Source organism: Haliotis rubra, unplaced genomic scaffold, assembly GCF_003918875.1.
Source record: "Haliotis rubra isolate DU_JTF1 unplaced genomic scaffold, ASM391887v1 Scf67, whole genome shotgun sequence".
Taxonomy (NCBI): Eukaryota; Metazoa; Mollusca; class Gastropoda; order Lepetellida; family Haliotidae; genus Haliotis; species Haliotis rubra.
The window spans coordinates 597,423-621,744 of NW_025767379.1; the positions used below are offsets into that span (position 1 = coordinate 597,423).

At 40.4% G+C, this 24,322-nt stretch overlaps 1 protein-coding gene across 1 annotated transcript in view; it reads right to left on the minus strand.

Moving 5' to 3' along the window:
* LOC124257631 (protein crumbs-like) overlaps positions 1 to 24,322 on the minus strand; it is a 103,125-nt gene that overhangs the window by 47,373 nt on the left and 31,430 nt on the right. Inside the window, 7 exon segments of the mRNA XM_046691737.1 lie at positions 756 to 909; positions 1,407 to 1,539; positions 5,798 to 5,975; positions 6,609 to 6,822; positions 7,144 to 7,286; positions 7,677 to 7,790; positions 8,692 to 8,790. Of these exon segments, the coding sequence (XP_046547693.1) occupies positions 756 to 909; positions 1,407 to 1,539; positions 5,798 to 5,975; positions 6,609 to 6,822; positions 7,144 to 7,286; positions 7,677 to 7,790; positions 8,692 to 8,790 (1,035 nt within the window).

A 24,322-nucleotide genomic window follows, 5' to 3' on the forward strand; every position in this document is an offset into this window, starting at 1 on the left:
AGTGTTAAGGAGATCCTACGTGAAGTAGACATGCATCTGTGTGTGACATACCTGTGAAGCCCGGCAAGCAATGAATGAAGAGTGTTAAGGAGTTCCTACATGAAGTAGACATGCATCTGTGTGTGACATACCTGTGAAGCGACAGTGGCAATGAATGAAGAGTGTTAAGGAGTTCCTACATGAAGTAGACATACATCTGTGTGTGACATACCTGTGAAGCCGGCAGCAATGAATGAAGAGTGTTAAGGAGTTCCTACATGAAGTAGACATGCATCTGTGTGTGACATACCTGTGAAGCCGGCAGCAATGAATGAAGAGTGTTAAGGAGTTCCTACATGAAGTAGACATGCATCTGTGTGTGACATACCTGTGAAGCCGGCAGCAATGAATGAAGAGTGTTAAGGAGTTCCTACATGAAGTAGACATACATCTGTGTGTGACATACCTGTGAAGCCGGCGGCAATGAATGAAGAGTGTTAAGGAGTTCCTACATGAAGTAGACATGCATCTGTGTGTGACATACCTGTGAAGCCGGCAGCAATGAATGAAGAGTGTTAAGGAGTTCCTACATGAAGTAGACATACATCTGTGTGTGACATACCTGTGAAGCCGGCAGCAACGAATGAAGAGTGTTAAGGAGTTCCTACATGAAGTAGACATACATCTGTGTGACATACCTGTGAAGCCGGCGGCAATGAATGAAGAGTGTTAAGGAGTTCCTACATGAAGTAGACATGCATCTGTGTGTGACATACCTGTGAAGCCAGCGGCACAGCTGCAGTTGTAGTAGTTGGTGTGGTTGTGGCAGGTGGCGCCATTCAGACAGGGATTGCTGTCGCACTCGTTGAAGTCCGTCTCACAGTATATGCCTGTCCAGCCCGGTGCACACTCACAGACATACCCGTTGATCTGAACAAAATATATACAATGTAGGGCATCGTTCTTACAATTAATACTGAACCCACTTGCACAAAGGTATCTTATACTTTACCCCAGTATAGTCATAGTGATGAGATTGCTTGTAATTACTTACCAACAGTTTATGAATCTAAATCTATTTGACTATGCACAGTTTATGTCAATGAAGCACACTATAAAGAATTCCTCTGGTTCATCTGATCCGACTCATCTGTGAATATTTCAAGTGTATATCCCTAGGCAAATCTGAAATTTGAACCAAAGAAAGCAGATCCGTGCACAACTACGGAACACAACTCTGCACAGACTATTGTTTGATACCAAGTTTGAGCCGACCTGCACGAAAGGTAATGAGGTGAGGTGAGGTGAGGTGAGGTGAAATTGGGTTTAACGTCATGCTTGAGAATCGAACCCGCGACCTTCTGCTCTCCGGGCGGACGCTCTAACCACTACACCACGGAGGTCTAAAGGCTACGAAGTCAACATACCGCATCTGAACATGTTGCTCCATTTCTACAGAGCATTGGTGTCTCCTGACATTCCTGTATGTTCTCACTGCAGTTGTCTCCCCTGTACCCATCCACGCAGTCACATCTGTAGGAGTTGACCTGATCTCTACACCTGTAATAAAACATGAACAACTCGTAAAGACAGCAAAACTATATCTAAAGTGTTTGACATCCTTCCATTGTACTACTCCTAACCTGTCTTCTGTATAATAAAAGTAAAATCACTGATAAACCAAACACTAATACTACAGGGTCTGTCATCATGCAACCAACCACTAATACTACAGGGTCTGTCATCATGCAACCAAACACTAATACTAAAGGGGTTTGTCATCATGCAACCCACCAAAAAAATACTACAGGGTCTGTCATCATGCAACCAAACACTAATACTACAGGGTCTGTCATCATGCAACCAACCGCTAATACAACAGGGTCTGTCATCATGCAACCAAACACTAATACAACAGGGTCTGTCATCATGCAACCCACCACCACATGCAACCCACCACTAATACTACAGGGTCTGTCATCAAGCTACCCAACACTAATACTACAGGGTCTGTCATCATGCATCCAACCACTAATACTACAGGGTCTGTCATCATGCAACCCACCACTAATACTACAGGGTCTGTCATCATGCAACCAAACACTAATACTACAGGGTTTGTCATCATGCAACCCACCACTAATACTACAGGGTCTGTCATCATGCAACCCAACACTAATACTACAGGGTCTGTCATCATGCAACCAAACACTAATACTACAGGGTTTGTCATCATGCAACCCACCACTAATACTACAGGGTCTGTCATCATGCAACCCAACACTAATACTACAGGGTCTGTCATCATGCAACCCACCACTAATACTACAGGGTCTGTCATCATGCAACCAAACACTAATACAACAGGGTCTGTCATCATGCAACCCACCACCACATGCAACCCACCACTAATACTACAGGGTCTGTCATCAAGCTACCCAACACTAATACTACAGGGTCTGTCATCATGCATCCAACCACTAATACTACAGGGTCTGTCATCATGCAACCCACCACTAATACTACAGGGTCTGTCATCATGCAACCAAACACTAATACTACAGGGTTTGTCATCATGCAACCCACCACTAATACTACAGGGTCTGTCATCATGCAACCCAACACTAATACTACAGGGTCTGTCATCATGCAACCAAACACTAATACTACAGGGTTTGTCATCATGCAACCCACCACTAATACTACAGGGTCTGTCATCATGCAACCCAACACTAATACTACAGGGTCTGTCATCATGCAACCCACCACTAATACTACAGGGTCTGTCATCATGCAACCAAACACTAATACTACAGGGTTTGTCATCATGCAACCCACCACTAATACTACAGGGTCTGCCATCATGCAACCCAACACTAATACTACAGGGTCTGTCATCATGCAACCCAACACTAATACTACAGGGTCTGTCATCATGCAACCAAACACTAATACTACAGGGTCTGTCATCATGCAACCAAACACTAATACTACAGGGTTTGTCATCATGCAACCCACCAAAAAAATACTACAGGGTCTGTCATCATGCAACCAAACACTAATACTACAAGGTCTGTCATCATGCAACCCACCACTAATACTACAGGGTCTGTCATCATGCAACCAAACACTAATACTACAGGGTCTGTCATCATGCAACCAAACACTAATACTACAGGGTTTGTCATCATGCAACCCACCAAAAAAATACTACAGGGTCTGTCATCATGCAACCAAACACTAATACTACAGGGTCTGTCATCATGCAACCAAACACTAATACAACAGGGTCTGTCATCATGCAACCCACCACCACATGCAACCCACCACTAATACTACAGGGTCTGTCATCAAGCTACCCAACACTAATACTACAGGGTCTGTCATCATGCATCCAACCACTAATACTACAGGGTCTGTCATCATGCAACCCACCACTAATACTACAGGGTCTGTCATCATGCAACCAAACACTAATACTACAGGGTTTGTCATCATGCAACCCACCACTAATACTACAGGGTCTGTCATCATGCAACCCAACACTAATACTACAGGGTCTGTCATCATGCAACCAAACACTAATACTACAGGGTCTGTCATCATGCAACCAACCATTAATACTACAGGGTCTGTCATCATGCAACCAAACACTAATACAACAGGGTCTGTCATCATGCAACCCACCACTAATACTACAGGGTCTGTCATCATGCAACCAAACACTAATACTACAGGGTCTGTCATCAAGCTACCCAACACTAATACTACAGGGTCTGTCATCAAGCAACCCACCACTAATACTACAGGGTCTGTCATCAAGCAACCAAACACTAATACTACAGGGTCTGTCATCAAGCAACCCAACACTAATACTACAGGGTCTGTCATCAAGCAACCCACCACTAATACTACAGGGTCTGTCATCATGCAACCCACCACCAATACTACTGGGTCTGTCATCAAGCAACCAAACACTAATACTACAGGGTCTGTCATCATGCAACCAACCACTAATACTACAGGGTCTGTCATCAAGCAACCCACCACTAATACTACAGGGTATGTCATCATGCAACCCACCACCAATACTACAGGGTCTGTCATCAAGCAACCAAACACTAATACTACAGGGTCTGTCATCATGCAACCAACCACTAATACTACAGGGTCTGTCATCAAGCAACCCACCACTAATACTACAGGGTCTGTCATCATGCAACCCACCACCAATACTACTGGGTCTGTCATCAAGCAACCCACCACTAATACTACAGGGTCTGTCATCATGCAACCAACCACTAATACTACTGGGTCTGTCATCAAGCAACCCACCACTAATACTACAGGGTATGTCATCATGCAACCCACCACCAATACTACTGGGTCTGTCATCAAGCAACCCACCACTAATACTACAGGGTCTGTCATCATGCAACCCACCACCAATACTACTGGGTCTGTCATCAAGCAACCCACCACCAATACTACAGGGTCTGTCATCATGCAACCAACCACTAATACTACAGGGTCTGTCATCAAGCAACCCACCACTAATACTACAGGGTCTGTCATCATGCAACCCACCACCAATACTACTGGGTCTGTCATCAAGCAACCCACCACCAATACTACAGGGTCTGTCATCATGCAACCCACCACTAATACTACAGGGTCTGTCATCAAGCAACCAAACACTAATACAACAGGGTCTGTCATCATGCAACCAACCACTAATACTACAGGGTCTGTCATCAAGCAACCAAACACTAATACAACAGGGTCTGTCATCATGCAACCAACCACTAATACTACAGGGTCTGTCATCAAGCAACCAACCACTAATACTACAGGGTCTGTCATCAAGCAACCCACCACTAATACTACAGGGTATGTCATCATGCAACCCACCACCAATACTACTGGGTCTGTCATCAAGCAACCAACCACTAATACTACAGGGTCTGTCATCAAGCAACCCACCACTAATACTACAGGGTATGTCATCATGCAACCCACCACCAATACTACTGGGTCTGTCATCAAGCAACCAACCACTAATACTACAGGGTCTGTCATCAAGCAACCCACCACCAATACTACTGGGTCTGTCATCATGCAACCCACCACCAATACTACAGGGTCTGTCATCATGCAACCAAACACTAATACTACAGGGTCTGTCATCATGCAACCCACCACCAATACTACTGGGTCTGTCATCATGCAACCCACCACCAATACTACTGGGTCTGTCATCAAGCAACCAAACACTAATACTACAGGGTCTGTCATCATGCAACCAACCACTAATACTACAGGGTCTGTCATCAAGCAACCCACCACCAATACTACTGGGTCTGTCATCATGCAACCCACCACCAATACTACAGGGTCTGTCATCATGCAACCAAACACTAATACTACAGGGTCTGTCATCATGCAACCCACCACCAATACTACTGGGTCTGTCATCATGCAACCCACCACCAATACTACTGGGTCTGTCATCAAGCAACCAAACACTAATACTACAGGGTCTGTCATCAAGCAACCAACCACTAATACTACAGGGTCTGTCATCAAGCAACCCACCACTAATACAACAGGGTCTGTCATCACGCAACCCACCACTAATACCACAGGGTCTGTCATCATGCAACCCACCACTAATACTACAGGGACAGAGCCTGTTATAACACCACCAGATCTGTCCAGGCATCAGTCACCAACCACCACTTCCACTGACCTTCAAGGACGTCACACGCCCACTGTGTATCATAAGGCAAACCTTACATGAACTAACATCTACACTTACGTTCCATTATTTTCACATGGGTTGTCTTGACAGTCGTTGATGTTTGTCTGACACTTGCTTCCAGTAAATCCAGGTGGACAGTTGCACTTGAAGGCGTTCTCAAGGTTGTCACAGGTGGCGTTGCCGTAGCATGGGTTACTAGCACACTCATCTATGTCCCGACACACGGGGGCCAGGCCTGCAAGAACACAGTGGTACATTGGCTGGATCAGAAGGGTGAATGATGTATGGATCAAAGGACTTGATGATGTGTAGGTCAAAAGACTGGATGTCGTGAAGGACAAAACAGACAAACAGTGACATGCTGGGTAGATGTTTTACTTGAGTTAGACCTATACTGACTGACTGACTGAGTATGGTTTTACGCCGTTTTTAGCAATATTCCAGCAATATCACAGAAATGTGCTTCACAAGTTGTACCCATGTGGGGAATCGAACCCGGGCCTTCCGCGTTAGACCTATACACTGACAAGACACTGCACATAACAAAGTCACTTAGAAAAGTGCTCTTCTATGTACAACTGCACGACATCCAAGGAAGTAATGAGTACAATAAAGCACCTATGCAGCTCCTGAACTCCAACAGGCAGCTGAGGATGGGCCACACAAGTTGTTTCACTACAGAAATCCTGAGCACACATCCTTAGATGAGTAGGGGGGGGTGGGATAGCATAGTGGTTAAAGCATTCGCTGGTCAGTACGAAAAACCCAGGTTCAATTCCCCACATGGGTACATTTCTGGTGTTCCCTGCCGTGATATTGCTGGAATATTGCTACAAGCAGCTTAAAACTAAACTCATTCACTCCTTACCCGAGTATCCATCCTTGCAAACACAAGTGTAGCTATTGACGCCATCCTGGCAGCGTGTGTTGCTGCCTCGGCATGTGACGTTGATGCAGTCATCGATGTCCACCCCACAGTCTGGTCCAGTGTAGCCCCTGGGACAGGTGCAGTGGTAAGTGTTGACACCACTCGTACAGTTCCCTCCGTGTTTACAGGGGATCGACAAGCACTCGTCCACATCCTCAGAAAAACAAACAAATGTATGTTACACTTCTACAACCCATGAAGATCCGGGTTAGAATTGGTCTTCAGTAAGCCATGCTTGTCGTAAGAGGTGACTTACAAGATCGGGTGGTCAGGCTTATTGAAATTTTACTCCTACTGTATTGCTGTCCAAATACTGAACAGTTGTGCCCATGCATTTGAATGTCATTTTAATATCATTCTATTAACATACGGAAACAATTTGTGGAAAGAATACTTCTATCTAGCATGTTTATCATGCACTTACACGACAAAGTTGGGGGAAGTATCATTTCTCACACACAAGTTCAGTACCTACCACCACACATCCTATGCCATCATAGCCCTGGGGGCAGACGCAGGTGAAGCTGCCGGGGTTGTTGACGCAGGTGCCGTTACCACAGACGCCGGGAGTCAAGTTGCATTCATTCACATCACTGGTGCAATTGTCCCCATCATAACCTATAACATTTCATTGAATAAGGAAAAGTCTATAAGGCTGCAAAAAATCACACATTATATCAATACGATACACATGGTAATAACAGTATGCCATACACACCATAATAACTATATGATATACATGATAATAACTGTGTACAATACACATGATAATTACAGTATACAATACACATGATAATAACTGTATACGAAGCATATAATAACTGCATACAATACATGTTATTAACTGTATACAATATACATGATAATAACAGCATACAATACACACAATAAAAGATCTATCAGAATGACCCCCCAAAAAATCCACCTCACTACCAAATCCCCAGTCACACCATCCCCAGTCACACCATCCCCAGAATAATGAATTAGCTGCAGGATGAGTCAACTCACCTGAACCTGTGCAGTTACACCTGTAGCCGTCGACCAGGTCAATACACTGACCATGCTGACATGGGTCTCGACGACATTCGTCGATCTCGGTTTCTCAATTTTTACCCGTAAAGCCTGCAAATGAAATATGTGAGAATGGCTATACTTGTGCCAACACATCATTACCAGGATTATCATAAATCCAAAACACTTTTTACAGATAACTGTTAATAAATCATGATTCTGTTATCTGAAACAAATTGGGGGAGGGGGGGAGAGAAGGAGAGAGAAGGGGAGAGGGGTAAATTGGGTTTAATGTCGTACTTGAGAATATTTCACTCATATGACAACATGCATGCACGCGTGTGTATGTGTGCGGCTGCTTGTACTAGCCCAGACTGAAGCTGGTTTTATAGTGCTAGCCCACTAAAATACCATGCCACAGTGAAGCATGGGTACCCACTCAGACACATTATACGACCAGTCCTTGTTGTACCCATTAATGCCGAGAGCCAGGCAGGGACCAACAAGTACCATATTTTAACGTCTTTTGGTATGAAGTGTTCGGGGATCGAACCCGCGACCTTCCACTCTCCGGGCGGACGCTCTAACCACTACACCACGGAGGCGGTCGGGGATCGAACCCGCGACCTTCCGCTCTCCGGGCGGACGCTCTAACCACTACACCACGGAGGCGGTCAATGGGGCTCAGGAGTAGCGTTGTGGTTCACAAATGGTTAAAGTGTTCACTTGCCATGCCAAACACCCAGGTTGGACTCCCACATGGGTACATTGTGTGAAGGCCATTTCTGGTGTACCCTGCTGTGATCTTGCTGCAAAATATAGCTAAAAGCAGCGTAAAGCCTTACTCACTCATTGTAATACATGCAAGGCCAAGGGCAGCTCATCACTTAGCAGCCACAAATCATTATAGGGTCGGGCACATGCCTTCACAATCCTGGAATATTGGTTAAAGCAGTGTTAAGCCCTCACTCACTCTGTCACAAATGCAAGGTGACCTTGACCTTTCACCTACCTGGTGTGCAGATACACCTGTACACTGTCCCTTGGTCAGGGTTTGCAACACAGGTAGCGTTGTTCAGGCACAGATTCACAACATGGCATCCAAGCTGAGCTGAAACATTGTTCAATAAAATAAGTTGCCTAGCAACAAGACATTAAAGAGTTATGCTAAAGTCATAATAACTGAACTGAGTACATATGTCTTTGTATTCTGATAATGCATGAGCACAAAAATCAGTTAATGATTCAAACAGTCACTATATGGCTGAAACAATGCAAATTAGACGTTAAATTTTAACTCATTTTAACTCAAAACCAATCTGTAACTAATGATAATTCCCAAGCTTGAACTGTGACTAATCATTAACAACACTTGAGAAACAAAACATAAACACATCAATTTGTCTATGTCAATAGTATTCAATTCATCTCATGAAATTTGAACCAGAAACTAAATTAGCTAAACTCACATCTGATCAAAGTTTGACAATTTAGTTCAATCATCTTTAATTGACATAAACAGATTATACAGCTTTCAATTATCTCAGTAGGGCCGTGTGTTTACGCTGTGTCACAAAACAAGCATTCATCCCCTATCCCATCCAAGATGGCCGCCGACAACACAATAAACCATGTGTTATAAAACCTGATATTTCTATTTAATCGAGGATATTCTAAATATTACATTCTTTGTAGGAATAGTAAATGACAAACATGGAAGCCTTCTGGAATGTCAAGCATACCACAAAGTTTCTGTTTTGCCATTAACACCATTGTGTGGGGTGGGTGTGTTTGTGGTACTATTTAAATAAAACATTGTTTAGTCCGCGGAACTCGACAGCACTGGGTACAAGGCTGCTAAACAGACCAGCCCTAAACTCGCAGCAGCTTCCGTGAGACAAAAAACAAGTTCACATTTCAATGCACACAACCTTCTTGAAGCATTCATAAGTAGGACTTGAATCTTAAACTGCATCAAACATCTCATACACGTTAGACAAACAACCAAGTCATGTCACTAAAAACCTGAATTTTAATGTCTTGAACAAAGTTCAGGATGTGTTGTCATGACAACCCTAATTATGCACAGGCTAGAAGCAATACAGTATTGTATCATGATACAAGATATGTTAATTTAAAAACTGGTACTGTTATACATATGATACGTTATTGCTGTACAAACAAGTGTGTACTACCAGAAACTGTTTAACATCCAGCTGACACATCTCCACTACTATTTCCCCGATGACTACTGACAGCATAACATTTCCATTGCCCTGTAATATAGATGTTTCTGGCCAACATATACATGCACTACCTTCCATACAAGGAAATTCAAAACAAATGATTCAGGGTTGTGGAAAATATCATCCAATGAAACATAACATACTTTATTGGGATACGAATCATATTGCACCCAGAGTATCGAGATATGTATCGTATCATGCACCCATGTTTCACCCTGAACCAAACAATACCTAATCTGACACTTAACACAGAATCTGGAAGGTGAGGTGAGGTGAAATTGGGTTTAACGTCGTACTTGAGAATATTTCGCTCATATGACGTCGTGCATGCGTGTGTATGTGTGTGTGCGGCTTCTTGTACTAGCCCAGACTGAAGCTGGTTTTATAGTGCTAGCCCACTGAGATACCATGCCGCAGTGAAGCATGAATACCCCACTCAGACACATTATACTGACTCCGAGCCGACCAGTCCTTGTTGTACCCATTAATGCTGAGAGCCAGGCAGGGGCCAACAAGTACCATATTTTAACGTCTTTTTGGTATGACACGGTCGGGGATCAAACCCGCGACCTTCCACTCTCCGGGCGGACGCTCTAACCACTACACCACGGAGGCGGTCACAGAATCTGGACGCTGATACATGGCAACAGGGTACAATCCCAGAGAAAAATGAATTATGACACCTCCATGATCATTATCCTGTCCCATCCTTGCATGCTGACAACTGTAAATATATAATATGTCCTTTCTGTCAAGATGCTAGGCACCAGTCCTACTTAGCCTGATACTCCATGATTATCTGGGGAGGAACCAGTCTTTATCAACACATTCCTGGCATAACGTGACCTGGTGGTCTGACGGGCTGACTTACTTAATGCCTACATACTTACTTAATGCCTACATACTTACTTAATGCCTACATACTTACTTAATGCCTACATACTTACTTAATGCCTACATACTTGCCTACATACTTACTTAATGCCTACATACTTACTTTATGCCTACATACTTACTTAATGCCTACATACTTACTTAATGCCTACATACTTACTTAATGCCAACAAGCCTACATACTAAATACTAACTGTAAGTACATACTATCTGTTTTTGATAGAGATCATTATCACGACTGTACCCACACAAGTTAGTTTATATGGAGTAATCTCTACGGTATAGATTATCTTGTAACTGTGTGTACACACTGACCCCTACGGCACACTGATGATCAGTCACACAAACACGATAATGACGGAAATATGTCGACCATAGATACTTTGCATTCCGATGTGAATCAAGTTGCGGGTCTAATGGTTATCGACATTTAACTGCCAGTTGTTGAGCACAATGAAAGACCATGTGAAAGCTCTTTCTTATTGATGGTACAGAATATAAGCTTGGGCACACAATGTTTGAGCATTGATTATAAACTGGCCTACCAAACTCAAACAGGGAACATTCACTTGTACTTGGTGATTCATTGAGGTTGGTCTTATTGATTTCTACCTTCACTAAACATAAAAATACCTTGCGTTAATGATTTGGTCATATATTACACTGGTGACATGTTCAGTCTGTGTAGATACATTTGTGATTACCAGAATAAACATGATAAAATATCAGAATCACATCGATGGAATATGTTCATGATTATAATATTGCATATTCAAGTATATTTACTGTTAATATAATCAATGCCAAAAATAGTTGGCAGTCTAGTTTTCATCACCTTTCTAACAATACAGACAACTTTATGGATAACAACTTCTTTAATAAGAATGTGTGATGTTTCTATACAGATTCTTGTACCATTGACAAGCAAGAATGTTAACATGAAGTGGAGGAAAAGTATATAACAAGGAAAGTGTTATAAAGTTATATTTTGTGTATATTTCCAACACATATTCAGTTTCTCCTACAAACTTGGGTGCTGTTGTATAAAACAACCCAACCCTTCCTAAGTCTGCGTTAAGGTATTTGACCTACAACCAACGTAGCACTAAGATAGCATTGTACAATGGTATACAGGGCGGTGGGGTAGCCTTGTGGTTAAAGCGTCATGCCGAAGGAGGAACAAGGTGTATAGCCCATTTCTGGTATACCTGTGTTGTTACTGGAATACTGCCCAAAGTGACATAAAACCAAACAAAAACATACGACTCCTACAGGCCTTGAAACATAGCCTACAAATCCCAAGTTTATCAACAATTCTTTCTCAAGTCTGGATGAAAATGAAGAGATTCTTTAACACCTAATTCCTATTTCTAATAGTAAGAAAACGTTACAAAAACAACAGCATTTGGATGTCAAGACATAATTGTGTTTTAAAGACTGTGGTCAATATTACCCCACGATAGCAAAGGGTCCGCCTGGGTTACCAAGAGACACTTAAGGCTCCCACAGATGATGTGCCCCACAATATAGCACAGTACAGTGCACCCTGGTTATGATGCCACCCTGGTTATAATGCCACCCAGGATATAATGCCATATTTTCACCTGGACAAACCAGGGTATACTGTATATATACTGATCAAATACCATTTACCATATACTAGTCAGTGACCATCATACTGCTCTAGGAATACCCACATAATGCTTAAAGAAAACCCTATAGCATTTAAAGAACACCCAGTGTGTTTATATGACTATAGCTTCAGTCATGAAACAATATGCAAGAGCTGAATTTGACAGTAATTCAAATGCTAGTGTTGGTAATGGCCAAAGGATATACATGATATACTTGTTGTACGTAGAAACACAATTATAAGATGTCAGTGATATACTCATTCTGAAACAAGTCTTCCACATAAGTCTTCAAGATGAATATATTCTCAGGGATCCTTATCAAAATATTCTTGAAGTCAATTTAACACAAGCAGCATTAAATATTAAGTTTAACCTTAGCCCGGATGTAAACCAGTTTGCTGTGTCTTGTAGACAAATGGCAGAGGTAAATATTTTAAACCTATGTGTTTTTGTGTCAGTCCCAGACCTGTCTTCTGAAAGCAGCCAGAATGACCTATTGTCCTCTTATCTCCATGATAAATGAGAGGTCCTCTTTATCTCGGTGAAGCTTTACCACTACTGACAATCAGCAGAGCAGGAACAACATTTTCAATTCGTCCAACTTCCTACCATAATATAAGCAACATCCCCACAATTTTTCAAGATCATATTCACTGATATCCTACTCTGGGAAGCATATATACAATTTACAAACAACTTCAAAACTATACTAATATTCAACATACATCTGACTGTCTGCATTAATTAAAACAACCTTCTACTGAAAAATAGTGAAAGAAGCCCTAAATCTTTTGCATTACGACATTACTTGGTCAGGCTGTTAACAACAGAGATATGAAAGAATCAGGTGTGTTCTTTTCAGTGGCAAACATTCCATTGCTTCATGAATACATCAACACGATAGTGGCAGAATATCATTCCTTCAACACACATTTAGGTGGGGTTGTAGAACATATATTCAATATGAGGTGATTCTTGTTATGCAGTCAATATTAGCTGAGAGAAAGTGAACTGGCTTCAAATAATTAAGTGAGTATATATTCAATATTAGCTGAGAGAAAGTAGCATGGAAGCTTTGGGTGGGTTTTTCATCCCAATCCCTGAGTAAACTTCAACAAGCCTACATACTCACACTAGCAATCAACAGGAAGTTATCTCTAGGGATATAGCCATCAACAATTTTCACCATCATCACCTACCTGTTGTGTCTGTGGGACTTGTCTGCTGGAAACTATCCCCAGGTAAATATATCACAGTCAGTATCACCCACAACACATGCACCATTTTGAAGGAAGTCACGCACATATTTCCACTACACACACACCAAGTCCAAATAAATAATCCACTCTTAATACAATCCCTGGAAGAATTTAGTATACTCGATCACAACTTGTCCTTGGGCGTCCCATAACTGTACCCAACTGATGGAATTCCTGCCCCGAAATGGGCACAATTGTGACATTAGGGATTGTCAGTGTGTCTATCGATCCGTCATTCTATAGTAGTGTGATGCATCTTGCACATCCTAGACAAATGAGGTCACAGCGGGGTCTGAAACCGCCAGGTATCTCTAGTTGATTTACAACCCTTCCAAGCAAACCTCAGGTAGTAATTAAGCCACCTGATTAGGAGTCCCAATGAGGGCAGTTTGAGACAGACACACCTAATTCCAACAACAACAAGCACAAGCCGACTGGTCCAGCGAGTCGACTGTGTGTCACAGGACTCAATACCTGTGTGTTTGTACAGGTAATTAATCCACTCCAAGCAGATTGGTGAATATGTAGTAGATAAAACACATCCTAGAATGTCTGTAACACAGTCCTTGAAATAATGTAGGCCATGTCAGGGAAAACCTTGTCCCATCCCTGCAGTACAACAAGCCACTACAACAATAGGCCACACTGTTCACCTCGCTCAGCCAACCGAGCCAACAACCTCCTCTGGCAAATATTCCCACACAAATGAGGTCTGAACACTCTATGGAAGTCTGATTTCACCTGGCCATAATAACTGTGTAACAGTCTACTGAAAAGGCTTCCTTGAAGACTATCCAGGTAAGTACAGGTTAACGAGGATCCCTGTTCCAGCTTGCCCCTGGCTAGGTGAGACTGGTTAACTGTCGATAGTTCAAGTCGTTTACTTCCGGTAAAGGGGACGACAGGTAGAGCGTGGCTGAGTCAGGGTAGCGATGTGGCTAGGTAAGAGGTGTGAAGCACACCTGGATTCCTCCCAGTGTGACATAGGTGGTTAGCAAGTCAACTCACTGAGGATGCATGGGAGCAGTCTACAGTAAATATACACTTATAGCAAAACTGATCAATTGTTTACATATGTTATAGCTATTTCTAAAACAAACAATGTTCACATTCCTTTCTGTTCTCTACCCCTGTATGCTGTTGAAATGTAGATTTTACATGAAAAAATACTAATTTGAGTCCTGGATCAGTATTTTTCATTTCAATACTTTATAACTTGAACCTTTCACAAATAATCTTAAAACAAATTATTTGTTATTGATTTAAATGATTATTACATTTCGACAGAAGTTATAATGAAAGGAAAAATAATTTATTTTTTAAAAAATCAACAAAGTTTAAGAAAATGTTTCCATATCGCCTACCCCCCAAAAAATTAAAGAATGCCTGATTTGTAATATGACTAATTAATCGGTCATGGCCAGTTTAACTACCGTACAGTCATATTGAAAATAGACAGACATTCTTTAACTTTAGCAGTATGTAGCAATACATCTTGAGGAGACGTCACCTACCTGACTCTACAGATTTACACCACACTGCAGTCAATGATACATTGTTCACTGGATCGAGAAGCCATGACTTGTGAAGCAGAAGTGTATTTATGTACAGACATAAATACTTCATACAGAAGAGCTTCCATCAATTTCAGACTGCATCCCAAACAACAACAATGAGATTAATTGGATGTAGAAGGCCATTACTGGCTTGCCATGGCACTGTAGCCAGAGATAAATGAATTGTGTATCAGTGTACGGCAAGACATACTACATGGTACTATATGGGAGTTATTGTCCCCAACTATAACACAAGTAGCAGTCAATCACACACTACATGGTACTATATGGGAGTTATTGTCCCACCACTATAACACAAGTAGCAGTCAATCACACACTACATGGTACTATATGGGACTTATTGTCCCCCACTATAACACAAGTAGCAGTCAATCACACACTACATGGTACTATATGGGAGTTATGGTCCATCACTATAACACAAGTAGCAGTCAATCACACACTACATGGTACTATATGGGAGTTATTGTCCCCACTATAACACAAGTAGCAGTCAATCACACACTACATGGTACTATATATGGAGTTATTGTCCCCACCATAACACAAGTAGCAGTCAATCACACACTACATGGTACTATATAACACAAGTAGGATGGTACTATTGTCCCCACTATAACACAAGTAGCAGCCAATCACACACTACATGGTACTATATGGGAGTTATTGTCCACCACTATAACACAAGTAGCAGTCAATCACACACTACATGGTACTATATGGGAGTTATTGTCCCCACTATAACACAGCTATAACACACAAGTGGGAGTTATTGTCCCCCACTATAACACAGCAGTCAATCACACACTACATGGTACTATATGGGAGTTATTGTCCCCCACTATAACACAAGTAGCAGTCAATCACACACTACATGGTACTATATGGGAGTTATTGTCCCCACTATAACACAAGTAGCAGTCAATCACACACTACATGGTACTATATGGGAGTTATTGTCCCCCCACTATAACACAAGTAGCAGTCAATCATTCACTACACATGGTACTATATGGGAGTTATTGTCCCCACTATAACACAAGTAGCAGCCAATCACACACTACATGGCATGGGAGCCCCCAATCATTCACTACATGGTACTATATGGGAGTTATTGTCCCCACTATAACACAAGTAGCAGCCAATCACACACTACATGGTACTATATGGGAGTTATTGTCCCCCACTATAACACAAGTAGCAGCCAATCACACACTACATGGTACTATATGGGAGTTATTGTTCCCCACTATAACACAAGTAGCAGTCAATCACACACTACATGGTACTATATGGGAGTTATTGTCCCCCACTATAACACAAGTAGCAGCCAATCATTCACTACATGGTACTATATGGGAGTTATTGTCCCCCACTATAACACAAGTAGCAGCCAATCACACACTACATGGTACTATATGGGAGTTATTGTTCCCCACTATAACACAAGTAGCAGTCAATCATTCACACTACATGGTACTATATGGGAGTTATTGACCCCCACTATAACACCAGTAGCAGTCAATCACACACTACATGGTACTATATGGGACTTATTGTCCCCCACTACAACACAAGTAGCAGCCAATCACACACTACATGGTACTATATGGGAGTTATTGTCCCCCACTATAACACAAGTAGCAGCCAATCACACACTACATGGTACTATATGGGAGTTATTGTCCCCCCACTATAACACAAGTAGCAGTCAATCACACACTACATGGTACTATATGGGAGTTATTGTCCCCCACTATAACACAAGTAGCAGCCAATCACACACTACATGGTACTATATGGGAGTTATTGTCCCCACTATCAATCACACACAATGGTACTATAGCAGTTATTGTCCCCACTAAGTAGCAGCCACATCACTACATGGTACTATATGGGAGTTATTGTCCACCACTATAACACAAGTAGCAGCCAATCACACACTACATGGTACTATATGGGAGTTATTGTCCCCACTATAACACAAGTAGCAGCCAATCACACACTACATGGTACTATATGGGAGTTATTGTCCCCCCACTATAACACAAGTAGCAGCCAATCACACACTACATGGTACTATATGGGAGTTATTGTTCCCCACTATAACACAAGTAGCAGTCAATCACACACTACATGGTACTATATGGGAGTTATTGACCCCACTATAACACAAGTAGCAGCCAATCACACACACTGCATGGTACTATATGGGAGTTAATCACACACTACATGGTACTATATGGGAGTCACAAGTAGCACCACATGGTACTATATAGGAACACAATAACACAAGTAGCAGCCAATCACACACTACATGGTACTATATGGGAGTTATTTGTCACCACTATAACACAAGTAGCAGCCAATCACACACTACATGGTACTATATGGGAGTTATTGTCCCCCCACTATAACACAAGTAGCAGCCAATCACACACTACATGGTACTATATGGGAGTTATTGTCCCCACTATAACACAAGTAGCAGCCAACTACTTAATGTCATGATCACATATGTCTCAATGTATAGATAGCTGTCATAGCTGTTCCTGATGGACGGTTTACTTATAACAGTTATAACAAAGCAACCAATCTGTCTTCTTTCTTGTCAAAATTACTCTTGAAATAGTTTTTAAATATATCATTCATATCAACAAAATAATATATGATAGTTATCAAAAAAATATAAATTCTTGCTGTAGGGAAAACCATTTGCTAATCTTTGTGTGGGATGTTATCATATCAATTACACTGTCCCAGAAATACCTGAAAAGTTAAATATGCTTCAGACAGTTAAATAGATTTCAGGGCAAAACTTGCAGAAGAAAAAAAATATTCACTCCCCATACAAAATAACACCAGCAAATTGTCAGTCCTGATTGAAAATATTTTCAGTCCATTGTAGACATGACAGCATCATTATAGAATGTGTTGAGGCAGACACTCACACTACCAAACATGGTAAGTCTTTTGATAAGTAAGTCAACAAACCATCAATGATTATGTTGAGCATGTACATTTGTAATGTGATGCAGTTTTCCTCTGACAAACTCCATGTTTACAAAGATCACCCAAGTATTGTATTCCACATTTACATATTATGCTACACTCAAACGTGTTTCAGAAAATGTAAGAACAATTGAGACTTGTCTTTGCTGAAAACAGCCAGTAACACCTTTCTTGTCCCCTACAGCCTGTATACTGAGATTTAATCAACAACAAACCCCACCCCATACCAAACCTCTGACACAGTCTTTTCACAGTCAACCTTAAGCTATTTTAGAAAGTTGGTAGTGAATGAGTCACAGTGGAGGAAATACATGCGTTGATTGACCTACAGGTAACATGAACCAGGAGCAGACAGGTGTTCTACTGGTGTATATACGACGTATATCATGGCCAGGTAATTAATACAGGTAGGACAGTGTGTGATTGTGGTTGAATGTAGTTAACAGTCTCCACAGTAGCAGGTTGAGCTGTACGGAGTGAGTGAGTGAGTGGGTGGTGTCAGAAGTTTTCCTTGATAAACTGAAGCAATGTGTCATCTTTGTTTACATAGACTTTTCACTCGTATCTCATATTATGACAGTCTGCTACCATAGATTTGAGTGAATATTCAAACTATTTGTGAAATAGACACCAATGGAATTCTGTATTGAGTGAGAACACTTAATAACAAGGAAATGTTGCTGAGTTTTCTGTTTGATATAATACAACAGTAAATTCTTCCATGCTTTAAGTTACACCCTCAATCCTCGAAAACAAAAAAGACATGTGAAGGCAGAAATTCAGACAGCGCCATTTCCACAATCAAACAAGAGTTCCACCTCCTGCAATCACAAGCTCAGTTGTGAGTCTAAACATCACAATTTGCTGTGCATCGATGGCCTTCAACACAGAGGGCCAGGAAATTAAATGTCATAATTAAACATAGCATGTTGCTTACATCAAACACCACACTCCTGCCTGCAACAGGTCATGTGACCTGGTTCTGTTGCAACAATGTTTCAACTTCTGCCAGCAACAGGTCATGTGACCTGGTTCTGTTGCAACAATGTTTCAACCTCTGCCAGCAACAGGTCATGTGACCTAGTTCTGTTGTGACAATGATTCAACCCAAGCCTGCTTCCAGTTGTCATGTGACCACCATGACGTGTGGATGGAAGGTCACACTGACCTACCAGAGACATGAGGGGAATCACCCTCCATGTCATCATTTTAACCTGCATGTTAATGCTCTGAACAAATAGAGCACACACACACACACACGTCTACAGGTGCTTCAAACACTGACTATAGGCCTAGCTGCTTTGGCTTCACTCTGTATCCACATACAGCTCAGAAGAGAGCAAACAATTTGTTTTCAAAATTGCAAGCTGAAATTCTGCCAATAAATGCTCATGAATTTTCACAAAACCTGTTCAGGAAATCTGATGTTATTTAAGGGGTTTCATCGTATTTAAATCCAACAACAAATTAAAGAAGTCAGATGACCAAAACAGATATTCAAAATAGAGCCCAAGTTACTCTTTGATAGCTATAGGCATTTACATATGTACGAAGTAGAGGATATCAAGCATGAGAATAGCTCACTGTTTTCAATGTCTTAAACAAACACATATCAAGTCTGCAGAATGTGTAAACCAGTTTATATTTCAGGTAAGCAAAATTGCAATATTGAAAGTAAACTTATAAAGGTGATGACATTCAATATACCCCACAAAGCTACCCCCACTGTCCCTAGAGAGATACAGGCACACTCAGAATCGGGGACGTGGATGTTCCGCCAGTGGGACAGGATACACTCACTGTTTTGTTAACACTTGATATCATCACTACGTAATAGTGATTCATAAACACATGCTCTGTCACATATTAATCACTGGATTGCGTGGTCCAGATTTGATTGCTTACAGACCACAGTCAAACAGCTTTAATATTGCTGAATGCAGCACTAACACTTACTCATATATGGTCAGAATTTTACAGTCGACTCTGTTTTTACCACAGATTTCTTACGGATGTGGAAAGGGTTTTATTGATTCTATTTACCATGTCCGCACCTATGTCATCAGAACTGAAACTGGATTATAAGCTAGGGCAGTCAACACGCTAACCAGTAGGCTATCCCATTTGGCTTACCATCAATAACAAACATTATACCTAAAACACATGGAATTATTATGACACGGCCCTCATATTATCAGAAATTTGCGGGCCGCTGCAAATGATATTGGATCGCTCAACCTTAACGATGGGCCACTATCAGTTCTGTTGTCAAGTGACATCATAGTGGGTGCATCAGTTCATTCGACTTCGGCTTTGGACTGGCAGATATTTTGGGGCAAACAAGTCATAGCAACCCGAATTCCTGCTTTAAATAGCGGTAATATTGGCTTTCTTGCTGGTGCTAACCTTAACAATTGCACTATTAACGTTGTTGTTGGACCAAAACCGAACACTGACAACTGTCGTTGTGTCTGACATAGTTTGACATGTTGCAGGCCATGGTCTTGTCAAAGGCCAAGGTCGAATATCGTCACGTTCTGTTGTGACGTCACTTGAATTGTTTGATTACGTAATTGCATTCGGTCAGTCAAACCCGTCAGAAGTTGGTTTTGAGTAAACTTACAGTCAAATTCCTTCATTGTTTCCTTTTTCTTTTCAACACAAATTCCATGTATTTTATCAATAATAACGGTAATGCTATTTTGAGGGCATTATCATTTGCAGAAGCCTGAGGTCTTTTTCAACTGCCCTCCTTCGTCGGGAAGTTAATGGAAGACCTCAGGCTTCTGCAAATGATAATGCCCTCAAAAAATAGCATTAACCTTATATTATAAATGAACTATGTCTCTACCAAGTCGGGGAATAACCAGATTACCAAGCTACTTTACTAGGCTATATGTGACAAGAGGATGATTGGATGTCTGCACACCAAACTATGTCTCTACCATGTGCAGCACACCAAGGGAACAAGTAAACGGGTACCAGATCTGCAGCACACCAAGCTAACACTTTAACCACTAGGCTATCTGTGACAAGTAGGATGATGTCGGGGTACCAGATCTGCAGTACACCAAGCCAACAGTTTAACCACTAGGCTATCTATGACAAGTAGGATGATGTCGGCGTACCAGATGTGTAGCCACGTCCCACCTACGCCAGAAGCCGTAGTCTGTCACCGCCAGATGTCACACTGGCTGACATGATTATCATGTTAATCAAAATGTCCAACGGTGTGGGTACTCTGTCATCATAATGGAGACATACCAGGGACTTCACAATTTATCAAACATACAATTACAAGCTGAGCAGACACTGAATCATCTTCTTTATGTCTGCACATGTACAATGCTAAAGAAATGTGGAATGGTTTTAAGAAAATGTGGAATGGTTTTAAGAAAATGTGGAATGGTTTTAAGAAAATGTGGAATGGTTTTAAGAAAATATGGAATGGTTTTAAGAAAATGTTGAATGGTTTTAAGAAAATGTGGAATGGTTTTAAGAAAATGTGAAATGTGGAATGGTTTTAAGAAAATGTGGAATGGTTTTAAGAAAATATGGAATGGTTTTAAGAAAATGTGGAATTGTTTTAAGAAAATATGGAATGATTTTAAGAAAATGTTGAATAGTTTTAAGAAAATGTGGAATGGTTTTAAGAAAATGTAAGAAAATGTGGAATGGTTTTAAGAAAATATGGAATGGTTTTAAGAAAATGTGGAATGGTTTTAAGAAAATGTGGAATGGTTTTAAGAAAATGTGGAATGGTTTTAAGGGAATATGATTTAAACAAATTTTATTGATCATGTGTTATCAAAAGGATTGGCAAACAAGCCAAAGGCATATCTGAATGCCGCTCCAATACAACAGCATTGATTATGTACATATGTATGACATTTCAACAGTAAATAATTAAATGACATTGAATTTGATCAACGAAATGAATTCATTTACAGTAGGTTTACAGTTATGTATTACATTGTGTTTCAGTACATTACTTCTTAAAACTTAAATAGACAAGATTTTTCAATAAAACAATGAACAGATTTAACAATTTGCAAATTTTCAATTTCTGATCCTTGAATATTTCCATATAGGACCGATTTGAGATTGTATCCATTTCTATGAAAATGCATATCATTTTTTAGATTATCATAATTTGGACACAGAAAGAAATAGTGTATATTATCTTCACAAAATGCACCACAAGAACAAAATCGGTCATTAGATATAAAACAATTAACTTTGTGTGTGCTTAGATCACTACATCCTAATCAAAGTCTGCAGTGCATAACTTGACAGAATCTGCTTCCAAAAGTTGGATCATAGGCAAATTTAATACCTAGGGAATAAAACAATGAATTTTGTCCATATCATGTGTGAGTTAGATCACTATTCTTCACATCCTATCATTTGAATGTTTGGAGCCAGTACTATTTGGTCATCATTAGGGGTTATCAAGCATGTAAGTGAGTGGATTGATGCTCGTGTAAAGAATCAATATTTATCTGGTCCAGATATGACAGACAGCTTCAATACAGCTGGAATGTTGCCAATTACGGTAGTAACCCAAAAACAAATAAATACTACTACTGTTTGTACATACACCACTTACAGACACTATTTAGTCAGCAAGCCTGTTTTCAACACACCTGACATTAAGTATCTGAATAATAAACTATTCATGGTTCGTCAACAGGTACTGCTGAAGGCAATCCATAAACAAAACAGATGTGGGCATGAAGAGTCCATTAAACATGTCTCTGTTGTTGATTTGATCAATGGATCCACATCCCATAGAGACAACAGGAGCCAGGATTATCCCAATCCTATTAAAGTGACAAAAACTGTTTGTGTAACATCACACAGGTCTAAATAAATAGTTAGAATAATTACTCTCATGGCAGACATATTATCATGAAAGAGTTGTCATTAACGACTAGTTACGAGAACAATGGTGGCCTTGCTACTTGACTGGTTGTAGTAGTGTTCACTCAAACACTTCCCTTGACTGATGCTTGGAACAACCATTCGTCATGCTCCCAGACGTGTTTATATGCATTACCACATGGTGCCAGACAGTTGGTATACCACATATCTTCCAAAAATCCAAACACAACTTAAACATTGATTGACTTTGCGCCAATGTTGTTTTAACATTTATTTCAATAACAGTTTTAAGCGAATAAAAGAAGTCAGTTTTTAGTTCGTTAATTAATTCTAGAAATGCTAATAAATAGGACATTGTCATTTCGATGTATCTAGAACATGAACCTTCAAGCATCACAATTGTCTTCTATATGTGGTGAGGTTCCAAGGATACCTTTAACATGCTTGAAGAGATACATATTATCAATGAAACGTTCTTTTCTCCCAATTCATATACTGACACAAGATCTAACAAAGCATCCAATCTTATGGATAACATTACTTCTTGTTTACTGGACAGAACATTACAATGAATATATTACCTTATCAAGCTTCATTAGTTATCCATGAAGTAGAAACTTCTAAAATGCCGATTAGACAATTTCAGAAAGTCTGCAGCTAATGTTGATGATAAATATTTGAATATCAATCTTACTTTACAATGCACAAAACAAATTCATTTTGAAGAGTATGTTTTCTTAACAAATTACACTTACTTAATTATTGTTCTATACCAAACACATATTTCACAAACATATCAGAGAAATTACAAGTATATAATTCATCAATGTAATATTGTCAAAACGATGAAATGTTTTTACAAATACTGACAGATGAAATGTTTTTCACAAATACTGACAGATGAAATGTTTTTACAAATACTGACAGATGAAATGTTTTTCACAAATAAGGACAGATGAAATGTTTTTCACAAATACTGACAGATGAAATGTTTTTACAAATACTGACAGATGAAATGTTTTTCACAAATACTGACAGATGAAATGTTTTTCACAAATACTGACAGATGAAATGTTTTCACAAATACTGACAGATGAAATGTTTTTCACAAATACTGACAGATGAAATGTTTTTACA